This window comes from Ambystoma mexicanum, chromosome 6q, assembly GCF_040938575.1.
Source record: "Ambystoma mexicanum isolate Mex_15411 chromosome 6q, UKY_AmexF1_1, whole genome shotgun sequence".
NCBI lineage: Eukaryota > Metazoa > Chordata > Amphibia > Caudata > Ambystomatidae > Ambystoma > Ambystoma mexicanum.
This window is the reverse complement of record NC_090937.1, coordinates 1,666,424,777-1,666,449,164: the sequence shown is the minus strand read 5'-3', so window position 1 is coordinate 1,666,449,164 and position 24,388 is coordinate 1,666,424,777. Positions and strand designations below refer to the sequence as shown.

The 24,388-nt window shown below is 50.4% G+C and overlaps 1 protein-coding gene across 3 annotated transcripts in view; it reads right to left on the bottom strand.

Moving 5' to 3' along the window:
- The window catches only part of M1AP (meiosis 1 associated protein), a 568,197-nt gene that overhangs the window by 131,884 nt on the left and 411,925 nt on the right, over positions 1–24,388 (bottom strand). For all 3 annotated transcript variants that reach the window (XM_069632517.1, XM_069632519.1, XM_069632518.1), the window contains exon 5: positions 3,445–3,612. In XM_069632517.1, coding sequence (XP_069488618.1) covers positions 3,445–3,612 — 168 coding nt within the window. The remainder of the gene's footprint in view (positions 1–3,444; positions 3,613–24,388) is intronic.

Sequence of the window (24,388 nt, the reverse complement as noted above, 5' to 3'; positions counted from 1 at the left end):
TACCAAGCCCAGACGGACAATAGGGGTGGAGCACCAGAAAACTGAGATTGAGAAGGGACTGCAGGGGAGCAGTGGAGAAGCAGACATCTTTCCCAAACACAATTGGAAATTAAAATCACCAGCGTGGCAAAAACATGGCTGTCACCCTGCAAATGGAGAACACAAAGGGGGCAGGATAACCCATTTTCAAGTCTTTCAGATGAAGTCCCATAAGGGGGAACATGTGACCAGGGAGAGCAATGGGAGCTGGGAGGCGTGTTGGAAATGGGTACGCTGGGCAGGGGAGGAGTTGTACGATTTTGGAGGGAGGAGGGCTGAGACAGATACAGAGGGAGAAATCGAGGTGGAATGAGAGATGGCGTGTGAGAGGGAGAGACTGGTAGAGAAAACCCAGTGAAATCCGTCTGCTGACCAAAGTGAGAGGATCATTTAGAAATTCCCTGAAGCAGATAGACAGAGAAGGCCCCAGCCCTTAGGTTTCATTCCCAGACAGAGAGGGCCACAATCCTTAGGTTTTCCGCCAAGAAAATGAAGGCTACGGCCCCAAGGTTTCATTCCCAGACGGAGAAGGCCATGGCCCTTAAGCTTCATTCCCAGACAGAGAAGGTTACAGCCCCAAGGTTTCATTCCCAGACAGAGAATGCCACGGCCCTAAAGCTTCATTCCCAGACAGAGAAGGCAACAGCCCCAAGGTTTCATTCCCAGACAGAGAAGGCCATGGCCCTTAGGTATCCCTCACAGACAGAGAAGGCCACGGCCCCACTGTTTCATTCCCAGACAGAGAAGGCTTCGGCCCTTAAGCTTCATTCCCAGAGAAGGCCGCGGCCCTTAAGCTTCATTCCCAGACAGAGAAGGCCATGGCCCTTAAGCCTCATTCCCAGACACAGAAGGCTACAGCCTCAAGGTTTCATTTCCAGGCAGAGAAGGCCACGGCCCTTAAGCTCCATTCAAAGACAGCGAAGGCCACAGCCCTTAGGCTTTCCTCCCAGACAGAGAAGGCCACAGTCCCACAGTTTCATTCAAAGACAGAAAAGGCCATGGCTCTTAAACTTCATTCACAGACAGAGAAGGCCACGGCCCTTAGGTATCCCTCCCAGACAGAGAAGGCCAGAGCCTCAAGGTTTCATTCCCAGCCAGAGAAGGCCACAGCCCTTAAGCTTCATTCCCAGACAGAGAAGGCCACAGCCCTTAGGTTTCACCTCCAAGACAGAGAAGGTAATGACCACAAGGTTTCATTCACAGACACGGGTCTTAAACTTCATTCCCAGAGAGGGAAGGCCATGGCCCTTAGGTATCCCTCACAGACAGAGAAGTCCATAGCCCTTAGGTATCCCTCCCAGACAGAGAAGGCGATGACCCTTAGGTGTTATTCCCAGACAGAGAAGGCCATGGCATCTAGGTTTCACTCCCAGACAGAGAAGGACACGGCCCTTGGGTTTACTTCCCAGACAGAGAAGGCAAGGTTTAATTCCCAGATAGGGAATGCCACAGCCCTTAAGCTTCATTCCCCGACAGAGAAGTCCATGGCCCTTAGATTTTATTCCCAGACAGAGAAGGCCACGGCCCTAAGGTTTCATTCGTAGATAGGGAATGCCACGGCCCTTAAGCTTCATTCCCAGACAGAGAAGGACACAGCCCTTGGGTTTCCCTCCCAGAGAAGGCCACAGCCCTTAAGCTCCATTCCGAGACAGAGAAGGCCAAGGCCCTTAAGCTTCATTCCTAGACAAAAAAGGCCACTGCCCCACCGTTTCATTCCCAAATAGAGAAGGCTTTGGCCCTTAAGCTTCATACCCAGACAGAGAAGGCCATGGCCCTAGGGTTTCATTCCCAGACAGAGAAGGCCCCAACCCTTAGGTTTAATTCCCAGGCAGAGTAGGCCACGGCCCTTAAGCTGCATTCAGAGACAGAGAAGGCCACGGCCCTTAGGTTTTCCTCCCAGACAGACAAGGCCACAGCCCCACAGTTTAATTCCCAGACAGAAAAGACTGTGGCTCTTAAGCTTCATTTCCAGACAGAGAAGGCCACAGCCCTTCGGTTTCCCCTCCCAGACAGAGAAGGCCATGTCCTCAAGGTTTCATTCACAGACAGAGAAGGCCATGGCTCCTAAGCATCATTTCCAGACAGAGAAGGCCACAGCCCTTCGGTTTCCCCTCCCATACCGAGAAGGCCACGACCACAGGGTTTCATCCACAGACAGAGAAGGCCACGGCTCTTAAGCTTCATTTCCAGACAGAGAAGGCCACGGCCCTTAGGTATCCCTCCCAGACAGAGAAGGCCACAGCCCTTAGGTTGCATTCCCTGACAGAGAAGGCCACAACCCTTAGGTGTTATTCCCAGACAGAGAAGGCCACATCACCTAGGTTTCATTCCCAGACAGAGAAGGCCACAGCCCTTGGGTTTCCCTCCCAGACAGAAAAGGCCACGCCCCTAGGGTTTCATTCTCAGATAGAGAAGGCCACAGCCCTTAGGTTTCATTCCCAGACAGAAAAGGACACATAGGTTTAATTCCCAGAGACGATCACAGCCCTTAGGTTTCATTCACAGGCAGAGAAGGTCATGGCCCTTAAGCTTCATTCCCAGGCAGAGAAGGCCATGGCCCTTAGGTTTCAATCCCAAACGAGAAGGCCACAGTCCTTAATAATAATTCCAAGACAGAGAAGGCCACGGCCCTTAGGTTTTATTCCCTGACCGCAAAGGCCACGGGCCCTTAGGTTCCCGTCCCAGACAGAGAAGGCCACAGCCCCAAGGTTTCGTTCCCAGACAGAGAAAGCCACGGCTCTTAAGCTTCATTCCCAGAGAAAGCAATGGCCCTTAGGTTTCATTCCCAGACAGAGAAGGCCACAGAGCATAGGTTTCCCTCCCAGACAGAGAAGGCCTCAGCCCCAAGGTTTTTCTCCCAGACAGAGAAGGCCATGGCCCTAAATCTTCATTCCCAGACAGAAAAGGCCACGGCCCATAGGTTTCACTCCCAAATTACAGAAGACCTAGACAGTAGGGGCCCCGTTGTGCTAGAATATGTTGGGCACATTCTGGGGGATAGGGATGTTTGGGTTAGGGTGGAGGGGGCCCACAGGGAGGTCAAGAAAACCATAGGGAAGCCCTGAGCTTCAACGCTCTTAGTCTTCCTAGACCAGTTGCATCAAATTTTAATAAAGCACTGTTAAACTACTCTGTCTGTGGATTTGTGACGCCATCTGTGTCACCACCTAGCAAGGATTCCCAGTGTACACCCCGGCTGCTCAGCTTTAGGAGCTCTCCTCATCTAATATTCAAGCCAAGATCTGAGAAAAGTCAAATCTTCCACTGTGCTTGGACACTGTTGTTTACGCTTGGCTGCTTCGGGAGGGCAATCTAGAGCTATGCACCTGTGAGAGAAGACGGCACCCAGCGAACCGAAAAAGAAGCCTCCCACTGAGTGTCCCAAGGTGAGGGTGAGGGTATTACTCAGGTTGTTCCTCTGGAGTGCTGGCAGCTCGCCCCCGGGCAGGAGAAGATGCAGATGTTCCCTGTCTGTGCCATGGTCCAGCAGCCAAGCTTTGAAGAAAGTCTCAATGCTGACAACGTCGTTCCCAATCGTCTGAAGATCAATGTCCGCTCCAAGAATCGAGGTCCCTAAGGGAGAAACAGAAACCGGTTACTGGGGATGCAGGTTCCTGATCAACCACCGGTCTAATGGCGGGAGATTGCATTCCAAATCCCTCTCCACTTTTCCAGGCCTGGCATTCATTTTGCAAATGTACACTGATCTTTACCGGCAACATGCTGTACTATTCCACAGCTGGCATACACTTTCCCAGTGCACACTGATCCTCACAGGCATAATTATCTGCTATTCCAAGACTGGCATACACTCTGCAAAGACAGATTTATGCTCACTGTCAGGATGCTCGGCTGTTCCAAGACTGGCATACACTCTGCCAATTCACACTGATCCACACTGGCAGAGTGCTCTGCTATTCTAAGTCTGGAATACACTCTGCAAATGCTCACTGATCCTCACCGAAAGCCTTCTCTGCTATTCTAAGACTGGGATACACTCTGCAAATGCACATGTATGCTCACCTTCAGGATGCTCTGCTATTCCTAGACTGGCATAGACAGTGCCAGTGCACACCAAACCTCGCCAGCAGCATAATCTGCTAATTTATATCTACCATACACCATAGCACCCTCCACTATTCCAGGACTGGCATTCACTCTGTCCATAGCACCCTCCACTATTCCAGGACTGGCATTCACTCTGTACATAGCACCCTCCACTATTTCAGGACTGGCATTCACTCTGTCCATAGCACCTTCCACTATTCCAGGACTGGCATACACACTGCCCATAGCACCCTCCACTATTCCAGGACTGACATACACTATGCACATAGCACCCTCCACTATTCCAGGACTGGCATTCACTCTGTCCATAGCACCCTCCACTATTCCAGGACTGGCATTCACTCTGTCCATAGCACCTTCCACTATTCCAGGACTGGCATACACACTGCCCATAGCACCCTCCACTATTCCAGGACTGACATACACTCTGTCCATAGCACCTTCCACTATTCCAGGACTGGCATACACACTGTCCATAGCACCCTCCACTATTCCAGGACTGGCATTCACTCTGTCCATAGCACCTTCCACTATTCCAGGACTGGCATTCACTCTGTCCATGGCACCCTCCACTATTCCAGGACTGGCATTCACTCTGTCCATAGCACCCTCCACTATTCCAGGACTGACATACACTATGCACATAGCACCCTCCACTATTCCAGGACTGGCATTCACTCTGTCCATGGCACCCTCCACTATTCCAGGACTGGCATTCACTCTGTCCATAGCACCCTCCACTATTCCAGGACTGACATACACTATGCACATAGCACCTTCCACTATTCCAGGACTGGCATACACACTGCCCATAGCACCCTCCACTATTCCAGGACTGACATACACTATGCACATAGCACCCTCCACTATTCCAGGACTGGCATTCACTCTGTCAATAGCACCCTCCACTATTCCAGGACTGGCATTCACTCTGTCCATAGCACCTTCCACTATTCCAGGACTGGCATACACACTGCCCATAGCACCCTCCACTATTCCAGGACTGACATACACTATGCACATAGCACCGTCCACTATTCCAGGACTGGCATTCACTCTGCCCATAGCACCCTCCACTATTCCAGGACTGACATACACTCTGCCCATAGCACCCTCCACTATTCCAGGACTGACATACACTCTGCCCATAGCACCCTCCACTATTCCAGGACTGACATACACTATGCACATAGCACCCTCCACTATTCCAGGACTGACATTCACTCTGTCCATAGCACCCTCCACTATTCCAGGACTGGCATTCACTCTGTCCATGGCACCCTCCACTATTCCAGGACTGGCATTCATTCTGTCCATAGAACCCTTCACTATTCTAGGACTGACATACACTATGCCCATAGCACCCTCCACTATTCCAGGACTGGCATTCACTCTGTCCATAGCACCCTCCACTATTCCAGGACTGGCATTCACTCTGTCCATAGCACCTTCCACTATTCCAGGACTGGCATACGCACTGCCCATAGCACCCTCCACTATTCCAGGACTGGCATACACACTGCCCATAGCACCTTCCACTATTCCAAGACTTGCATACACTCTGCCCATAGCACCCTCCACTATTCCAGGACTGACATTCACTCTGTCCATAGCACGCTCCACTATTCCAGGACTGGCATTCACTCTGTCCATGGCACCCTCCACTATTCCAGGACTGGCATTTACTCTGTCCATAGCACCCTCCACTATTCCAGGACTGACATACACTATGCACATAGCACCCTCCACTATTCCAGGACTGACATACACTCTGCCCATAGCACCCTCCACTATTCCAGGACTGGCATTCACTCTGTCCATAGCACCTTACACTATTCCAGGACTGGCATGCACACTGCCCATAGCACCCTCCACTATTCCAGGACTGACATTCACTCTGTCCATAGCACCTTCCACTATTCCAGGACTGGCATTCACTCTGTCCATAGCACCTTCCACTATTCCAGGACTGGCATTCACTCTGTCCATGGCACCCTCCACTATTCCAGGACTGGCATTCACTCTGTCCATAGCACCCTCCACTATTCCAGGACTGGCATTCACTCTGTCCATAGCACCTTCCACTATTCCAGGACTGGCATTCACTCTGTCCATGGCACCCTCCACTATTCCAGGACTGGCATTCACTCTGTCCATAGCACCCTCCACTATTCCAGGATTGACATACACTATGCACATAGCACCCTCCACTATTCCAGGACTGGCATTCACTCTGTTCATGGCACCCTCCACTATTCCAGGACTGGCATTCACTCTGTCCATAGCACTCTCCACTATTCCAGGACTGGCATTCCCTCTGTCCATAGCACCTTCCACTATTCCAGGACTGACATACACTCTGTCCATGGCACCCTCCACTATTCCAGGACTGGCATTCACTCTGTCCATGGCACCCTCCACTATTCCAGGACTGGCATTCACTCTGTCCATAGCACCCTCCACTATTCCAGGACTGACATACACTATGCACATAGCACCCTCCACTATTCCAGGACTGACATACACTATGCACATAGCGCCCTCCACTATTCCAGGACTGGCATTCACTCTGTCCATGGCACCCTCCACTATTCCAGGACTGGCATTCACTCTGTCCATAGCACCCTCCACTATTCCAGGACTGGCATTCACTCTGTCCATAGCACCCTCCACTATTCCAGGACTGGCATTCACTCTGTCCATAGCACCCTACACTATTCCAGGACTGGCATTCACTCTGTCCATAGCACCTTCCACTATTCCAGGACTGGGATACACACTGCCCATAGCACCCTCCACTATTCCATGACTGGCATTCACTCTGCCCATAGCACCCTCCACTATTCCAGGACTGGCATTCACTCTGTCCATAGCACCCTCCACTTTTCCAGGACTGGCATTCACTCTGCCCATAGCACCCTCCACTATTCCAGGATTGGCATTCACACTGCCCATAGCACCTTCCACTATTCCAGGACTGGCATTCACACTGCCCATAGCACCCCCCACTATTCCAGGACTGGCATACACACTGCCCATAGCACCCTCCACTATTCCAGGACTGGCATACACACTGCCCATAGCACCCTCCACTATTCCAAGACTTGCATACACTCTGCCCATAGCACCTTCCACTATTCCAGGACTGACATACACACTTCCCATAGCACCCTCCACTATTCCAGGACTGGCATTCACTCTGTCCATAGCACCCTCCACTATTCCAGGACTGGCATTCACTCTGTCCATAGCACCTTCCACTATTCCAGGACTGGCATTCACTCTGTCCATAGCACCCTCCACTATTCCAGGACTGGCATTCACTCTGCCCATAGCACCTTCCACTATTCCAGGACTGACATACACACTTCCCATAGCACCCTCCACTATTCCAGGACTGGCATTCACTCTGTCCATAGCACCCTCCACTATTCCAGGACTGGCATTCACTCTGTCCATAGCACCCTCCACTATTCCAGGACTGGCATTCACTCTGTCCATAGCACCTTCCACTATTCCAGGACTGACATACACTCTGCCCATAGCACCCTCCACTATTCCAGGAATGACATACACTATGCCCATAGCACCTTCCACTATTCCAGGACTGACATACACACTTCCCATAGCACCCTCCACTATTCCAGGACTGACATACACTATGCCCATAGCACCCTCCAGTATTCCAGGGCTGGCATTCACTCTGTCCATAGCACCCTCCACTATTCCAGGACTGGCACTCACTCTGTCCATAGCACCTTCCACTATTCCAGGACTGGCATTCACTCTGTCCATAGCACCTTCCACTATTCCAGGACTGGCATTCACTCTGTCCATAGCACCCTCCACTATTCCAGGACTGGCATACACTCTGCCCATAGCACCCTCCACTATTCCAGGACTGACATACACTATGCCCATAGCACCCTCCACTATTCCAGGACTGGCATTCACTCTGTCCATAGCACCCTCCACTATTCCAGGACTGGCATACACTCTGCCCATAGCACCCTCCACTATTCCAGGACTGACATACACTATGCCCATAGCACCTTCCACTATTCCAGGACTGACATACACTATGCCCATAGCACCCTCCGCTATTCCAGGACTGGCATTCACTCTGTCCATAGCACCCTCCACTATTCCAGGACTGGCATACACTCTGTCCATAGCACCCTCCACTATTCCAGGACTGGCATACACTCTGTCCATAGCACCTTATACTATTCCAGGACTGACATACACTCTGTCCATGGCACCCTCCACTATTCCAGGACTGGCATTCACTCTGTCCATGGCACCCTCCACTATTCCAGGACTGGCATTCACTCTGTCCGTAGCACCCTCCACTATTCCAGGACTGACATACACTATGCACATAGCACCCTCCACTATTCCAGGACTGACATACACTATGCACATAGCGCCCTCCACTATTCCAGGACTGGCATTCACTCTGTCCATGGCACCCTCCACTATTCCAGGACTGGCATTCACTCTGTCCATAGCACCCTCCACTATTCCAGGACTGGCATTCACTCTGTCCATAGCACCCTCCACTATTCCAGGACTGGCATTCACTCTGTCCATAGCACCCTCCACTATTCCAGGACTGGCATTCACTCTGTCCATAGCACCTTCCACTATTCCAGGACTGGGATACACACTGCCCATAGCACCCTCCACTATTCCATGACTGGCATTCACTCTGCCCATAGCACCCTCCACTATTCCAGGACTGGCATTCACTCTGTCCATAGCACCCTCCACTATTCCAGGACTGGCATTCACTCTGCCCATAGCACCCTCCACTATTCCAGGATTGGCATTCACACTGCCCATAGCACCTTCCACTATTCCAGGACTGGCATACACACTGCCCATAGCACCCCCCCACTATTCCAGGACTGGCATACACACTGCCCTTAGCACCCTCCACTATTCCATGACTGGCATACACACTGCCCATAGCACCCTCCACTATTCCAAGACTTGCATACACTCTGCCCATAGCACCTTCCACTATTCCAGGACTGACATACACACTTCCCATAGCACCCTCCACTATTCCAGGACTGGCATTCACTCTGTCCATAGCACCCTCCACTATTCCAGGACTGGCATTCACTCTGTCCATAGCACCTTCCACTATTCCAGGACTGGCATTCACTCTGTCCATAGCACCCTCCACTATTCCAGGACTGGCATTCACTCTGCCCATAGCACCTTCCACTATTCCAGGACTGACATACACACTTCCCATAGCACCCTCCACTATTCCAGGACTGGCATTCACTCTGCCCATAGCACCTTCCACTATTCCAGGACTGACATACACACTTCCCATAGCACCCTCCACTATTCCAGGACTGGCATTCACTCTGTCCATAGCACCCTCCACTATTCCAGGACTGGCATTCACTCTGTCCATAGCACCCTCCACTATTCCAGGACTGGCATTCACTCTGTCCATAGCACCTTCCACTATTCCAGGACGGGCATTCACTCTGTCCATAGCACCCTCCACTATTCCAGGACTGACATACACTCTGCCCATAGCACCCTCCACTATTCCAGGACTGACATACACTATGCCCATAGCACCTTCCACTATTCCAGGACTGACATACACTATGCCCATAGCACCCTCCACTATTCCAGGACTGACATACACTATGCCCATAGCACCCTCCAGTATTCCAGGACTGGCATTCACTCTGTCCATAGCACCCTCCACTATTCCAGGACTGGCACTCACCCTGTCCATAGCACCTTCCACTATTCCAGGACTGGCATTCACTCTGTCCATAGCACCTTCCACTATTCCAGGACTGGCATTCACTCTGTCCATAGCACCCTCCACTATTCCAGGACTGGCATACACTCTGCCCATAGCACCCTCCACTATTCCAGGACTGACATACACTATGCCCATAGCACCTTCCACTATTCCAGGACTGGCATACACTATGCCCATAGCACCCTCCACTATTCCAGGACTGGCATTCACTCTGTCCATAGCACCCTCCACTATTCCAGGACTGGCATACACTCTGCCCATAGCACCCTCCACTATTCCAGGACTGACATACACTATGCCCATAGCACCTTCCACTATTCCAGGACTGACATACACTATGCCCATAGCACCCTCCGCTATTCCAGGACTGGCATTCACTCTGTGAATAGCACCCTCCACTATTCCTGGACTGGCATACACTCTGTCCATAGCACCCTCCACTATTCCAGGACTGGCATACACTCTGCCCATAGCACCCTCCACTATTCCAGGACTGGCATTCACTCTGTCCATAGCACCTTCCACTATTCCAGGACTGGCATACACTCTGCCCATAGCACCCTCCACTATTCCAGGACTGGCATTCACTCTGTCCATAGCACCTTCCACTATTCCAGGACTGGCATTCACTCTGTCCATAGCACCTTCCACTATTCCAGGACTGGCATACACTCTGCCCATAGCACCCTCCACTATTCCAGGACTGGCATTCACTCTGTCCATAGCACCCTCCACTATTCCAGGACTGGCATTCACTCTGCCCATAGCACCTTCCATTATTCCAGGACTGCCATTCACTCTGTCCATAGCACCTTCCACTATTCCAGGACTGGCATTCAGTCTGTCCATAGCACCTTCCACTATTCCAGGACTGGCATACACTCTGCCCATAGCACCCTCCACTATTCCAGGACTGGCATTCACTCTGTCCATAGCACCCTCCACTATTCCAGGACTGGCATTCACTCTGTCCATAGCACCTTCCACTATTCCAGGACTGACATACACTCTGCCCATAGCACCCTCTACTATTCCAGGACTGGCATTCACTCTGTCCATAGCACCTTCCACTATTCCAGGACTGGCATTCACTCTGTCCATAGCACCCTGCACTATTCCAGGACTGGCATTCACTCTGCCTATAGCACCCTCCACTATTCCAGGACGGGCATTCACTCTGTCCATAGCACCCTCCACTATTCCAGGACTGGCATTCACTCTGTCCATAGCACCTTCCACTATTCCAGGACTGACATACACTCTGCCCATAGCACCCTCTACTATTCCAGGACTGGCATTCACTCTGTCCATAGCACCTTCCACTATTCCAGGACTGGCATTCACTCTGTCCATAGCACCCTGCACTATTCCAGGACTGGCATTCACTCTGCCCATAGCACCCTCCACTATTCCAGGACTGGCATTCACTCTGTCCATAGCACCTTCCACTATTCCAGGACTGACATACACTCTGCCCATAGCACCCTCTACTATTCCAGGACTGGCATTCACTCTGTCCATAGCACCTTCCACTATTCCAGGACTGGCATTCACTCTGTCCATAGCACCCTCCACTATTCCAGGACTGGCATTCACTCTGTCCATAGCACCCTCCACTATTCCAGGACTGGCATACACTCTGCATATCTTATTTCAGAACGGGCCCATACACTCTGCCAAAGCACCTCAATCCTGACATGCAAAACTCCATGCTATTCCACAACTGTCACACTTGCTCAGCCAATGCAGCTCAGATTGATCAGAGCATATTCACATTAGTCATGGCCTGCCTTTCCAGGACTGTCACCCTCGCTCACCCAATGCAGCTCAAGATTGATCGGAGCATAGTCACATTAGTCACGGCCTGCCCTCCCAGGACTAGGGATGTAACGGTATAACGGTATACCGTTAAAGATACCGTGAACCACTTAATTGAACAATAATAACCGTCACACTGTTTATACCGGTATACCGTTTATACCGTTAACTGTGCTTTACAATCTGGTTTGGAAAGGCTGCAGTAAGCAATTGCTGCGCAGTCTTGGTCTTGCACTGTTGGATGTGCCATCTGCCAAGTAGTTTCAGTTGGAGCAGTTTTTAATGCCATTCCATAAACCACACGTGTCTGACCAGACACAAAATCAGTATGTTAGCAATAGGAAGAATAAATACAGTGCCAAGAAGGAAAAAGGGCTTACTTTGGGTTGGTGGCTTTGGGCTTTATATATTTATAATGGATAATGTTTGCTAAACATATGACAATGGGGGATTTCCCTGGTTCCATCATTGAATTTACATATAATAAGTCACACTGCGAAATTCACTCATCTCTGCGGTTATTCCCTGCTGCCATACCAAAGGGTAAGATGGCCGTAATTACTGAACACCTTTTGGCCCGCAAGTAAACTAAAGGCTGTAACGTAAAGAGTGTGCGTGTGTATGCACACAAGCGTATACTACCATCAGCACCCATTGATCTGTGGCATGCAGGTTATAAAGATGGCAACATGTTCATCTTCACTAGTAGCCAGTGGGGAGCTAAAAGCCTAAATGACCACTTAAGAAAAGCTATCCAGTTTGCATTACCAGTCGCAGCAGGCCCCCCCTCCTCCTCTCCACACGTGTGTTTGGTGGAAGCAAGAGGTGGCATTTCAGTGGAAAGTATGTTGAAAAGCCCACTTCTGTCCCTGGGTGCCTGGTTTTGTTTGTGATGATAAACCTGACAATATATGACCTTTTAGAAAATATTTGCTAAGATTGGTTAACTCCACCTGCTATACCGCGATAACCATGATATACCGTCATTTGGCAAGAAGGTTATCGTACCGCCATAAAACTAATACCGTGACACCCCTACCCAGGACTGCACCCCAGCTCAGCAAATGCAGCTCAAGATTGATCGGAGCATAGTCACATTAGTCATGGCTTGCCTTTCCAGGACTGTCACCCCCACTCAGCAAATGCAGTCCAGATTGATTGGAGCATAGTCACATTAGTCATGGCTTGCCTTTCCAGGACTGTCACCCCCACTCAGCAAATGCAGTCCAGATTGATTGGAGCATAGTCAAATTAGTCAGGGCCTGCCTTTATACAGCTTTATGAGCCGGCGATGTCCAAGCCAACACAATGATTTGTTAGTTACTGAACTATTTTGGGCTCCAACTGTTCATAATAGTGTAAGTCTATGTTCATGTACCAATCTTCTAGCTCTGTGCCTAACCTCCATATAACTCTGAATGCAGGCCGGTATACCGAATTTCAATGCCTGTTAGTCCTACATTTTATCCACTTGAATTTAAGGGCCAGGTTGTCTCATTGATTCTGGTTGTTATTAGTATAGAAGGTTCTAAATCCTAGCAAGGATTCATGTCGCTGGGCCACAGCCCGGGTGAGTGGGGAGTAACGCAGACAATAAGTCTGCTTGGTCCCCGTCTGTCCCATGCTGTAGCAACCATGCGGCACGACACTGCGTCTCTCCACTGTGGCCTCTAAAGAGGTTACATCGTTCACTGTACAGATCCTGCTCTTGCATGGCTATAAGACTTGCTAACTCTTGTGTGGTATCGTGCTCTGATCTGATAAGTGTCTCTCCTGTCTCGCTCTTTGCTATGCGCTACCTACTAAAGCCGTGTATTGCTGTTTGTACATTACACATTGGTCTTAGCATATTCACATTAGTCAGGGCCTGCCTTTCCAGGGCTGCACCCCAGCTCAGCAAATGCAGCTCAAGATTGATTGGAGCATAGTCACATTAGTAATGGCCTGCCTTTCCAGTGCTGCGCCCCAGCTCAGCAAATGCAGCTCAAGATTGATCGGAGCATAGTCACATTAGTCATGGCCTGCCTTTCCAGGACTGTCACCACCACTCAAAAAATGCAGCTCAGATTGATCGGAGCATAGTCACATTAGTCATGGCCTGCCTTTCCAGGACTGTCACCACCACTCAAAAAATGCAGCTCAGATTGATCGGAGCATAGTCACATTAGTCATGGCCTCCCTTTCCAGGACTGTCACCCCTGCTCAGCAAATACACCTCAAGATTGATCGAGCATAGTCACATTAGTCACGGCCTGCCTTTCCAGGACTGCACCCCAGCTCAGCAAATGCAGCTCAAGATTGATCGGATCATAGTCACATTAGTCACGGCCTGCCTTTCCAGGACTGCACCCCAGCTCAGCAAATGCAGCTCAAGATTGATCGGATCATAGTCACATTAGTCACGGCCTGCCTTTCCAGGACTGCACCCCAACTCAGCACATGCAGCTCAAGATTGATCGGATCATAGTCACATTAGTCACGGCCTGCCTTTCCAGGACTGCACCCCAGCTCAGCAAATGCAGCTCAAGATTGATCGGAGCACAGTCACATTAGTCACAGCCTGCCTTTCCAGGACTGTCACCCCCACTCAAAAAATGCAGCTCAAGATTGATCGGATCATAGTTACATTAGTTAGGACCTGCCTTTCCAGGACTGTCAGCCGCGCTCAGCAAAAGCAGCTCTAGATTGATCGGAGCATTGCCACATTAGTCAGGGCCTGCATTTCCAGAATTGTGAGGCTGGCCTGGAGGCCGTAGAGTGGATGTTACTTCAATCGGACACATGCCTGGGAAATATGCTTTTGTCCTTACACTTCTGAAGCTGGTCCTTACAAAAGAAATGTCAAGTTCAAGGATACATTTTATTTACAAATCTCGGGCACAAGCATGGGTACAGCAATGGCACTAAATTATGGCAATACATTCATGCTGTATCTTGACACTCAGTATGTCCTTAATACTCCCCGTTGGCTACAAAATGTATCCGTGTTGGTCCGCTATACCGACAACGTCTTTGGTATCTGGACAGTCCGACGGATCAATGGACAGAATCCTTCCACATGATGAACAACATGAACTCACAAATAACATTTACACCTCAAACCAGTGACACCACCATCAACTTCCTGGATGTACAAGTTTATTGGGAAATGGAACGCCTGAACCCCAGAATCTATACCAAATCCACGGACAGGAACAGCCTGTTACTTGCAACCAGTTTTCATTCTCAGCGTACTCTGGGTAGTGTACCACTTAGCCAGTTCCTTAGATATAGGAGAAATGTCTTGGATACTGAAGATACTGAAGAATACAGACGCCAATCCAAGACACTGGAGGATACATTCCTGGAGAGAGGTTATAAACGCTACAACAGAGAAACCTTATTAGAGCCTAAACCTAAAACACTTGAGGGACAACTGATATATGTCACTACAGACTCACTGCAAAGTAGTAAAATCAAAATGATCATAAAGACAAATTGGTCAATGCTGCAACTGGACCCACAACTACACAATCTCTTCCCACAGACTCCCATTTTTTCCTCTAAAAACAGTAAGGCACTACGTAGTAGTTTGATAAAAGCTGAAATATCAGAAGATCAGAGGAGTAAAACTAAATACTGAGGCACACTACCGTGCCACAACTGCCAACATGATGGTAACATCATCACAGGAACAAGCATTACCAACCCCTATTCAGGAAAGAACATTGAGTTACAACATTCATGTCTTTGTGATGCCATCAATGTGGTGTATGCCTTAAAATGGCCATGCGGGCTGTACTATGTAGGGATCACCACTCGCAAAGCAAAGCTCAGATGGACTGAGCACAAATCAAACATTAGGACACAGAATATGAAGTCACCAGCGGCTGCAGACTTCAACACCTGCCAAAACCTCCACCAGAGACTGGTGACCACCACCTGTACCCAACTTCCCTTTCCCACCGTCATTCTTGCCATTCTTCTTCCCACCTTTCCCCCCTGCATTACTAAGGGACCCCTTGTCAGATGCACCACCACCAACCCCTGTACATTCATGGGTCCCCTTACCGCCCAATGTATCACTCTTGCCAGACGCAGGACATATGCCATCTTGCACCCCCACACCACCGCTCGCAGCCGCTGTCTCCGGAGTATTCCCTTGCCCACTCATACCGGCGGGCAGGAACATCCACCACGCACGTACCAACCACCAACTAGCGTATCACTTTCACCCTCCCCAACACCAAACACACATATCCCCTCTAGCAACAAAGCATGCTGCTTTTGCAAACATGTGCCTCACCCTTCTTCCTTGAAGTGCTCCCTCCTCCCCCTGTGCACAATTGTCCTCCTTCCTCTGCAGACTCGGGCCTCCTCGCTTCCTGCATTCCCAGTTCCAGTGGAATCAGGCTCGCAGAGTGACTAGCCTGGACCCAGGCTTAGCCTGCCTGTGCAGAGGGATGTAGCCACGTCACTGCACCTCTGTGGAATCAGCCTGCCACTCTTTAGAAGCTCACAAGCAGGGAGCCATGTCTGAAATGTCTGCAACGCTTCTCCATAGCAACAAGAGCATCGGCGAACGAAGCACAGCTCCTTTTCCCCACGCGCCGTCCTATGATGAAGGGAGTAGTTTCTTACCTGTAACTCCATTTCTCCAGCATTGGTATCTTTCATGGATTCACATGCTTAGAATATTCCCCGTCGTCAGGCTGGGAATCCCCGGTACATTATATAGACCCTTTCCCGTAGGAAAACTTTTTCGACGCTATGCGTCCTATCCACCTCGTTTTGTATCATGCGTGCCCACGCCGTCAGGACGCCATGATATAAATACAGGACCCGCCCCCGCGCTCCCTCAGATTTCGGCCCCCAAAGTAGTGGGGGAACCAGTTTGCATGCTCAGGGGAGGCAGGCGGGCGCATGTGAATCCATGAAAGATACCAATGCTGGAGAAATGGAGTTACAGGTAAGAAACTACTCCCTTCTCCAGTATTGGATCTTTCATGGATTCACATGCTTAGAATAGATTACATAGCAGTACCATCCCGAAAAGAGGAGGCGTGCATGCAAACTCACATACTTTCCTCACAATGTCCGTTCCCTATGGTCGTGTACCCATCAGCAATAGTTAACATAGAAAATGAACAATATTCAATCATAATTGCAACAAGATCTAACCCCTCAACCGGGGCGTACCTTATTGGAATAGGTGTCGAAGCACCGCCTGTCCCATCCGAGTATCTTCGGCATGTTGTTGTGGCAGGCAGTAATGGCGGGTAAAAGTGTGTGTAGCCGCCCAGGTAGCCGCCATGCAGATGTCCCCCAGAGGGACTCCAGACCACAGCGCCGTCGACGATGCCGCCGCTCTAGTTGAATGAGCTCTTGGGCGTCGCAGAAGAGGCTTACCAGCCTTGGAATGGCAGTACGAAATGGTAGACGATACCCATCTTGACAGTCCTTGCTTTGAAATAGCGTTGCCTTTAGCACCCAAACCATAGGCCACGAACAATTGCCTCGTTTTCCTGAAAGGTTGCGTGCGATGCAGATAAAACTTGAGAGCCCTTTTCACGTCTAATGTGTGTAACGTGTGCGCTCCGCTCCCGAGCATGGCTCTGGAAAAAACGTAGGTAAGACAATAGAGGAATGTTTATGGAACACTGAAGGAGCTTTCGGTATGAACTGTGGGTTAGTGGCAAGGACCACCTTGTTCTTGAAAAATCTTAAGTATGGTGGGTCTACCATTAGAGCTTGGATTTCCGAAATACGTCGGGCTGAAGTGATGGCCACCAGGAAGGCCAATTTCCACGACAAAAACTTTAGAGACGATGATGACATTGGTTCAAAAGGAGGTTTCATAAGAGACGCTAACACCAGATTGAGGCTCCACACCGGAGGAAATCTCTTCTCGGGAGGGAAACTCCTAAACAGACCCTTAAGGAAGTGCTTAATCAGGCGGTCGCTGAATAATGGTGCGGAATGTCGTTGACGTGTAAACCTGGAGATGGCGGCCAGGTGTACTTTTATCGACGACACCGATAAGCCCTTTTGAGCTAAGAACAGCAAGTATGGAAGGAGCTGTTCCGGCGTAATCGACTGCGGAACCAGACCTGGGTGATCCCCACACCACTGACAGAAACTCCTCCATTTGTACGAGTATGAAGTGTTTGTGGAAGGTGCTCTTGCCGCTTGCAGAATACGACGACACTCCTCCGGAATCGTTAGCTGACCAAATTCGGCGAAGTCAGGAGCCAGGCCGTCAACTTGAGGCTGTCCGGGTCGTGATGCCAAACAATACCCTCCTGTCGAGACAGAAGGTTGGGGATCTTCCTGAACCTCATTGGCTCCGCCGCCGCCATGTGCAGCAGGTCTGAAAACCACACCTGTCTGGCCCAATACGGGGCCACCAGAATCACCCGACATGGGTACTTGAGGATCCATTGCAACGTCCTCCGGATAAGAGGAAATGGAGGGAATGCGTACAGGAATTTGTTCGTCCATGGGAAGGAGAACGCATCCCCCAGTGAGCCCTGCTGAGGCCATCTGCTTGCATACTGCGGGCATTTCCTGTTGTCCTTCGTCGCGAACAGATCGATGGAAGGATGTCCCCACTTCTTGAATACATGTTGTAGTTGCTGGTCGTTCAGCACCCATTCGTGAACTTCGTTCATTTCCCTGCTGAGGGCATCGGCCTCCACATTTCTCACACCTGGCAGGTGGAACGCCAAGATTAGCATGTTGTGTTGCAGGGCCCAATGCCAGATTTTCTGTGCCTCCATCGACAGGGACCTGGAACGTGTTCCTCCTTGTTTCCGTAGGTAAAACATTGTAGTCGTGTTGTCCGTCATGACACGCACCACGGAGTCTCTCAATTGAGGAAGAAAAGATTTTAGAGCCCACCGCACTGCTCTCAGTTCTAGCAGGTTGATATGCAGGGAGGACTCTTGTAACGACCACCGGCCTTGTACCTGTAACGTATCCAGATGAGCTCCCCATCCGCACAGCGATGCATCCGTCACCACCGTCTTCTGGAACTCCGGTTCCACCAGAGGCATTCCTTTCGTTAAATGAGTAGAAGCTCTCCACCAACAGAGTGCTTGTACCAGTTGTTCGTCGATGATCAGTCTGTCGGACCAGCGACCTTGGCTCTGCGCCCAACGGTCCGCTAGAAATTCCTGGCAAGGCCTCATAAACAGACGGCAGTTGTTTATCAACGGAATGCAGGATGACATGGTCCCTAGCAGGGACATGTATTTGCGCACCGACACCCTGGTACCGCATCTCCATTCCGACGCCTTGCTTTGTAGCTTCTGTATCCTTTCGCTGGATGGTCTTACAAGGCTTGTGTGCGTATGAAACTCCGCTCCTAGAAAGACCAAGGTCCTCGAAGGCTCTACGGAGGACTTGCTGAAGTTTATCGCGAAGCCCAGTTCCTGTAAGAGGGACATCGTGGCCCCCAGACTGTTTCGTGTTTGTTCCATGGACGAACCTCTGACCAGCCAGTCGTCTAGATAGGGATAGACATGGTGACCGTCCTTCCTTAAATGGGCCGCTATAGGGGCCAAACACTTGGTGAACGTCCTGGGGGAGGACTTGAGACCGAACGGGAGGACCTTGAACTGAAAATGCTTTCGCCCGACGACGAATCTTAAATATCTCCTGTGTCGTGGACGTATTGGGATATGAAAATATGCGTCCTGAAGGTCTAGCGACGACAGATAATCCATGGGTTGCACTGACCTGATAACCTCCTGGAGCTTTAGCATTTTGAATTTTGAGCTCTTTAGCCATTTGTTGAGTACCCTCAGGTCGAGAATGGGCCTCCATTTTCCATTTGGCTTCTTGACAACGAAGAACCGGGAATAAACCCCTTGTCCTTCCTGTGCCACAGGAACCCGTTCTACCGCTCCTTTTTGCAGCATAAGCGCCACCTCTTGTCTTAGAACTCGAAGGTGGGGCTGGGCCGAAAACACTGGCGGAAGACTTGGAGGCTTGTTTTTGAATTGCAGCGCATGACCCATGCGAATCGTTTCCAGAACCCATCGATCTGTGGTGATGCATTTCCATTGGTCGATATGATGAGAGACTCGACCCCCCAGGACGTTCCGAAGGCCGTCATTGGTTGCTGGTTTGCTTGTCCTTCGTCGACGAGGGACCCGAGCCGCGTTGTCTGGAGGCTTGATAATCTCTGCCTCTACGTGCCGACTGGGATGCACGTCTGTAACCTTGTGAGGAGTATGAGGGCCTGTTAAATCCACGGTCCCTAGAGGCTCCAAAGCGGGAGTTTCCGGAAGCACCCCTGAAGGGGCGAAAAGAGCAAAAACTTCTACCTGTCTGGAGGGCGCCGAGAGACCTAACGGTATCCGTGTCTTCTTTCATCCCCTTCAAGGCTTCATCTACCTTGTCTCCAAACAGATGTTCTCCTTCGCATGGCATGTCTAGGACTTTGTACTGGACTTCAGGTCTGAAAGTAGTACATTTGAGCCACGCTTGTCGACGCAGTACTACGCCATGATTGATTTGTTTGAAACCAGCCTCTGCTAGGTCCACCGCAATATTAATAGCGTGGTTCGAGGCCTCCTCACCATCTCGTACTAGCAACATGGCTGCTTTTCGATGTTCTTCCGGCAAATGTTCTAGGATAGGGGCTATTTTATGCCACATCTCCCTGTCGTATCGTGATACAATCGCCAAGGAGTTGGCTGCTCTTACCGTCGTGGCGCCGACTGAGAGCACCTTTTTTCCAAAGGCGTCCTGCCTCCTGGCCTCGCTTTCTGGTGGGGTTGAACATTTTTGCTGTACTCTGGCCTTCCTAGCCGCTGCCGCCGATACCACAGAGTCTGACAGAGGCTGTGATGTCAGACATTTTGGAGTGGACTCCGGAGCTTTAAACTTTTTCTCAGTACGCCCCTTAATAGCCGGTTCCGAGAACGGATGACGCATCGTCTTGAGGCCTTCTTGCCACACGTGGTCCAGGATTGGGATGGCAAATACCGATTTCCTCCTTTGACCCATGTGATCAAAAAGAAAACAGTCTTTCTTTTGCTCCTCAGGAATTAGGCCGAACTCGGAACACGCCTTTCCCATCATTGCATGGAAGGCTCCCACATCATCCGGAGGAGATGGTTGTGCCTGGCTCCTCGTAGACTCTACCTCTACATCCGAATTCCATGTTGGGTCTCTCGACGGTGACAGGGAAATGTCCGACCCTGAGTCACCTCGTATAGAATCGGACGCCGATAGCTCACCCTCCTCCTGCGCTCGAGGACGATCCTTCACCGCCTGGGAGGCCGACGGGCTTCTGGTCGTCGAGCGAGCTGCTTGAGCTTGTTCGTCGACGGAAGGTGCAGAAAATATCAACGATGAAGTGCCAGGCTGAGGGATCTGCGTATCCAGACGCTGCAGTAGCTTCTGAAGTGTATTAAGCACATCCAGAGACAAAACCGTCTGGGGGGTCAGCAACGTCGAGGATAGAGGGGCCACACCCCCGCTCGCACTCATCGTCGACGTATTGGAAGGCCGTAAGCCCAAGTCCGACGGCTGCATAACCATGCATTCTCCGTCCACCGACGACACCGACAAGGCCGTGTCTGGCTGCAGTAGGACCTCAGGGGGGGCCGGGTCACAGACCTCTGGCTGCCAGGCCATAGATTGAGTCACCGTCGACGAAGGAATCCCCACCGCTGCTGCCTGAATAGTAATAGGCATCGTCAGCGACACCGGGGTCGACGAGCAAGTAGCCGGCACCGAGCCTTTAGACTTCGTAGCTGATTTCGTTGCCGACTTCCCTGCTGAAGAGTCTCGACTCACGGAAGACCTAGGACGGTCCCCTGAGGAGGATTTTGATGCTGCTTGCCTCTCCGTCTTAGAGGATGAGGAGGAGGAGGACTTTTTGTGTGATGAGGAAGACCCAGCATGCTTCTCCGTCTGCTTGTCCGCAGGGCGTTTTTCGACAGGCCGCACCTTCTTCGAGGGAGGTTCCGACTTGCTCCTGGAGGCCGTGGAGCCAACTTCTGATGCCGGATAGGCACCCGCTCCGTCGTTAAGCCAGTCGACCAACCTCCTTTTTCGGTCTTTAAGGGTTTTTTGGGAGAAACCCTGGCATATCTCACATGTATCCGCCGTGTGGTGCGGGTGGAGACAGTAGATACAATCCATGTGGGCATCACCTTCATAGACTTTTTTGAGTCCACATGTCGCACAAGGACGAAATAAAGCTTTTCCGGACATATTTTTTCCAGAATGTAACGTCGCCGAAGCGAAAATACAACCTAATTTCGACTAGCAGTAACCACGAGGATCCCACTACTTTGAAAGACGGTTGAAATCTGAGGGAGCGCGGGGGCGGGTCCTGTATTTATATCATGCCGTCCTGACGGCGCGGGCACGCATGATACAAAACGAGGTGGATAGGACGCATAGCGTCGAAAAAGTTTTCCTACAGGAAAGGGTCTATATAATGTACCGGGGATTCCCAGCCTGACGACGGGGAATATTCTAAGCATGTGAATCCATGAAAGATCCAATGCTGGAGAAGTGTATGATCTATAGGAGGAGTTTGGAGCGGCCATCTTGGAATAGACGACCCACAGGAGTGTTTGGTAAGAACAGTCCGATGGAACCGCCATGTTGGTGGGGGGGGGTATCTGGGATTATCGATGTATTTTCCACCTTTTCCATAGGGAATACCTATGTATGACACATATCAATATTTGCAGAGGTAATCTCCTGCATCATTCTAGCTTGCCACGTTTCATGCTTCTGTTCTACCCATTCACCCTTAATAAACAATTTGGATAGAAGGTGCTTCCTGGCCATATTGATTTCTATGCTGTTCATTTTATTTTTATTGTATATGGTTTAAATTAAACCTTTGTAAATGCATTAGATAGAAAAAACAACAGAGAATAAAAGCATAATCACCATAAAAGACAATAAAAGAGAAATAATACATATATAAACTTCAAATCAAGAAATAAGTCAAAAGTAACCATTTTCCGAGCCATATTGCAAATCACTTAAACACTAAATTTCCTAGTAATTGGCAACAGAATATGCATACATAGAGGACGTTTCTAGCTTCCCATTTGTTAGAACGATAAGAGTATTATCCAGAAGCAGATAAGGAGGAGAGCAGTCATAGAAGCTTAAAGTGGGAAAGCAGCTAGAACACACTGTGACTGAAACTAATAATTAGCAGTTCACCCTTTTCCTCAGGTTTTCAATAGGTTAAGTCCTTTAATAAAGCCTGATAGGGCCAGGCCATCAGGTAAATTCTGAATGCTAAAACAGTGCTTCCAGAGTAGGTCCTCACTGTAGGCCAAATGATGCTGTTGCCAGGCCGCCCAATATTTAGATCTTAACCCCACAAGGGTTTTACTGTCACATTCCAGGACAAGATGTTTCATTGACTCAGATTTGACATGGCAGAATCTGCATCCCATTTCATCAATTGAGATGTGTTTCCTCCTGAACATGATGTCCTTGGTTGGTAGGAGGTTCCACATTGACCTAAGTAGAACTCCGTGATAATAGCGGTTAGGAAATTGGAGCCGGATACAGAAGATGGATCCTCTGCATTTATGTTCATGAGCAAGATGGCTCATCGATGCATATGAATGCAAGGCATTGGTAGTTACTATCCAATCAAAGTCCAGCATGGACTTTTTAGTTCACAAGGGGTTATTGATCAAGGGCTCAAGGTTCAAACCAATATTAAATAGGATCGATTCACATCTTCACTTGAGATCAGTCAAGTCTGTTGACAAATTTATGTCATCTCCCAAAAGATGATACAGGGAGTTCGGGATAGGGGCCACAATCTTGGCATATAATGTTAGTAAACGCCATTGTAATTGTACCCTAGCCAACAGAGAGGACGCCCCAAGTTCATACCTGATGGCTGAAATTGGCACTGCATTTGGAATGCCAAGTATCCGTCTCCAAATCCTGCCCTCAATTTTATCCAAGATTTTCACTGTGCCCACAGAAGACAACTTGAGGTCATAGATCGATTTCAAAGAACATAATCGCCGGCTTCAGTGAAAACCGTCCAAACTTACGGTCCAATAGTGGTGGATGGTCCTAGGTTTTGCTCTTGTGAAAGCCAAGATTTTAGTTTTAGCAGGATTTATAATAAGGCCATTATCTTTAGCATACCCAGCAAATATATTCAGGAGCTGCTGCAGACCGACCCTAGTTAGTTCGAAGATCAAAAAAGCCATATCGATGATTCAAGATGTCCGCCGGCAGCGATTAGACGTGCCGACAGCGGCTCCCGCACCTCGAGACTTCCACCGGGGATCCACCACCCCCTGAGGACATTTAGCACCAGTGGAGGAAGTGTGTGGCGCTGGGAGCCCGGGCGGCCAGGCGAGGCTGATCCTCGGGTACCGCGGACCCGGGGTTTCGCTTGCGGCAGAGGAGGCCTGCTCAGGCAGGCGGCTGGCGGGTGTATCGGCCCGCGGAGCGGAGAGCGAGTGGAGGACTTTGGCCCCGCGAGGGTAGACGGGCCCGGCGGCGGCCGCTTGCGGGGGGGCGGCCTGACGCCCTGAGGAGGAGAGCCGGGGCTCCGAGCGGAGGACGCGGAGGCTACGGCCTGACTTGCTGGAGCCGGGTCCCCGGTTCGTCTGCAGCGGGAGCCACCGGTGGACTGGTCGTGCGGCAGCTCCCTGAGGAGCG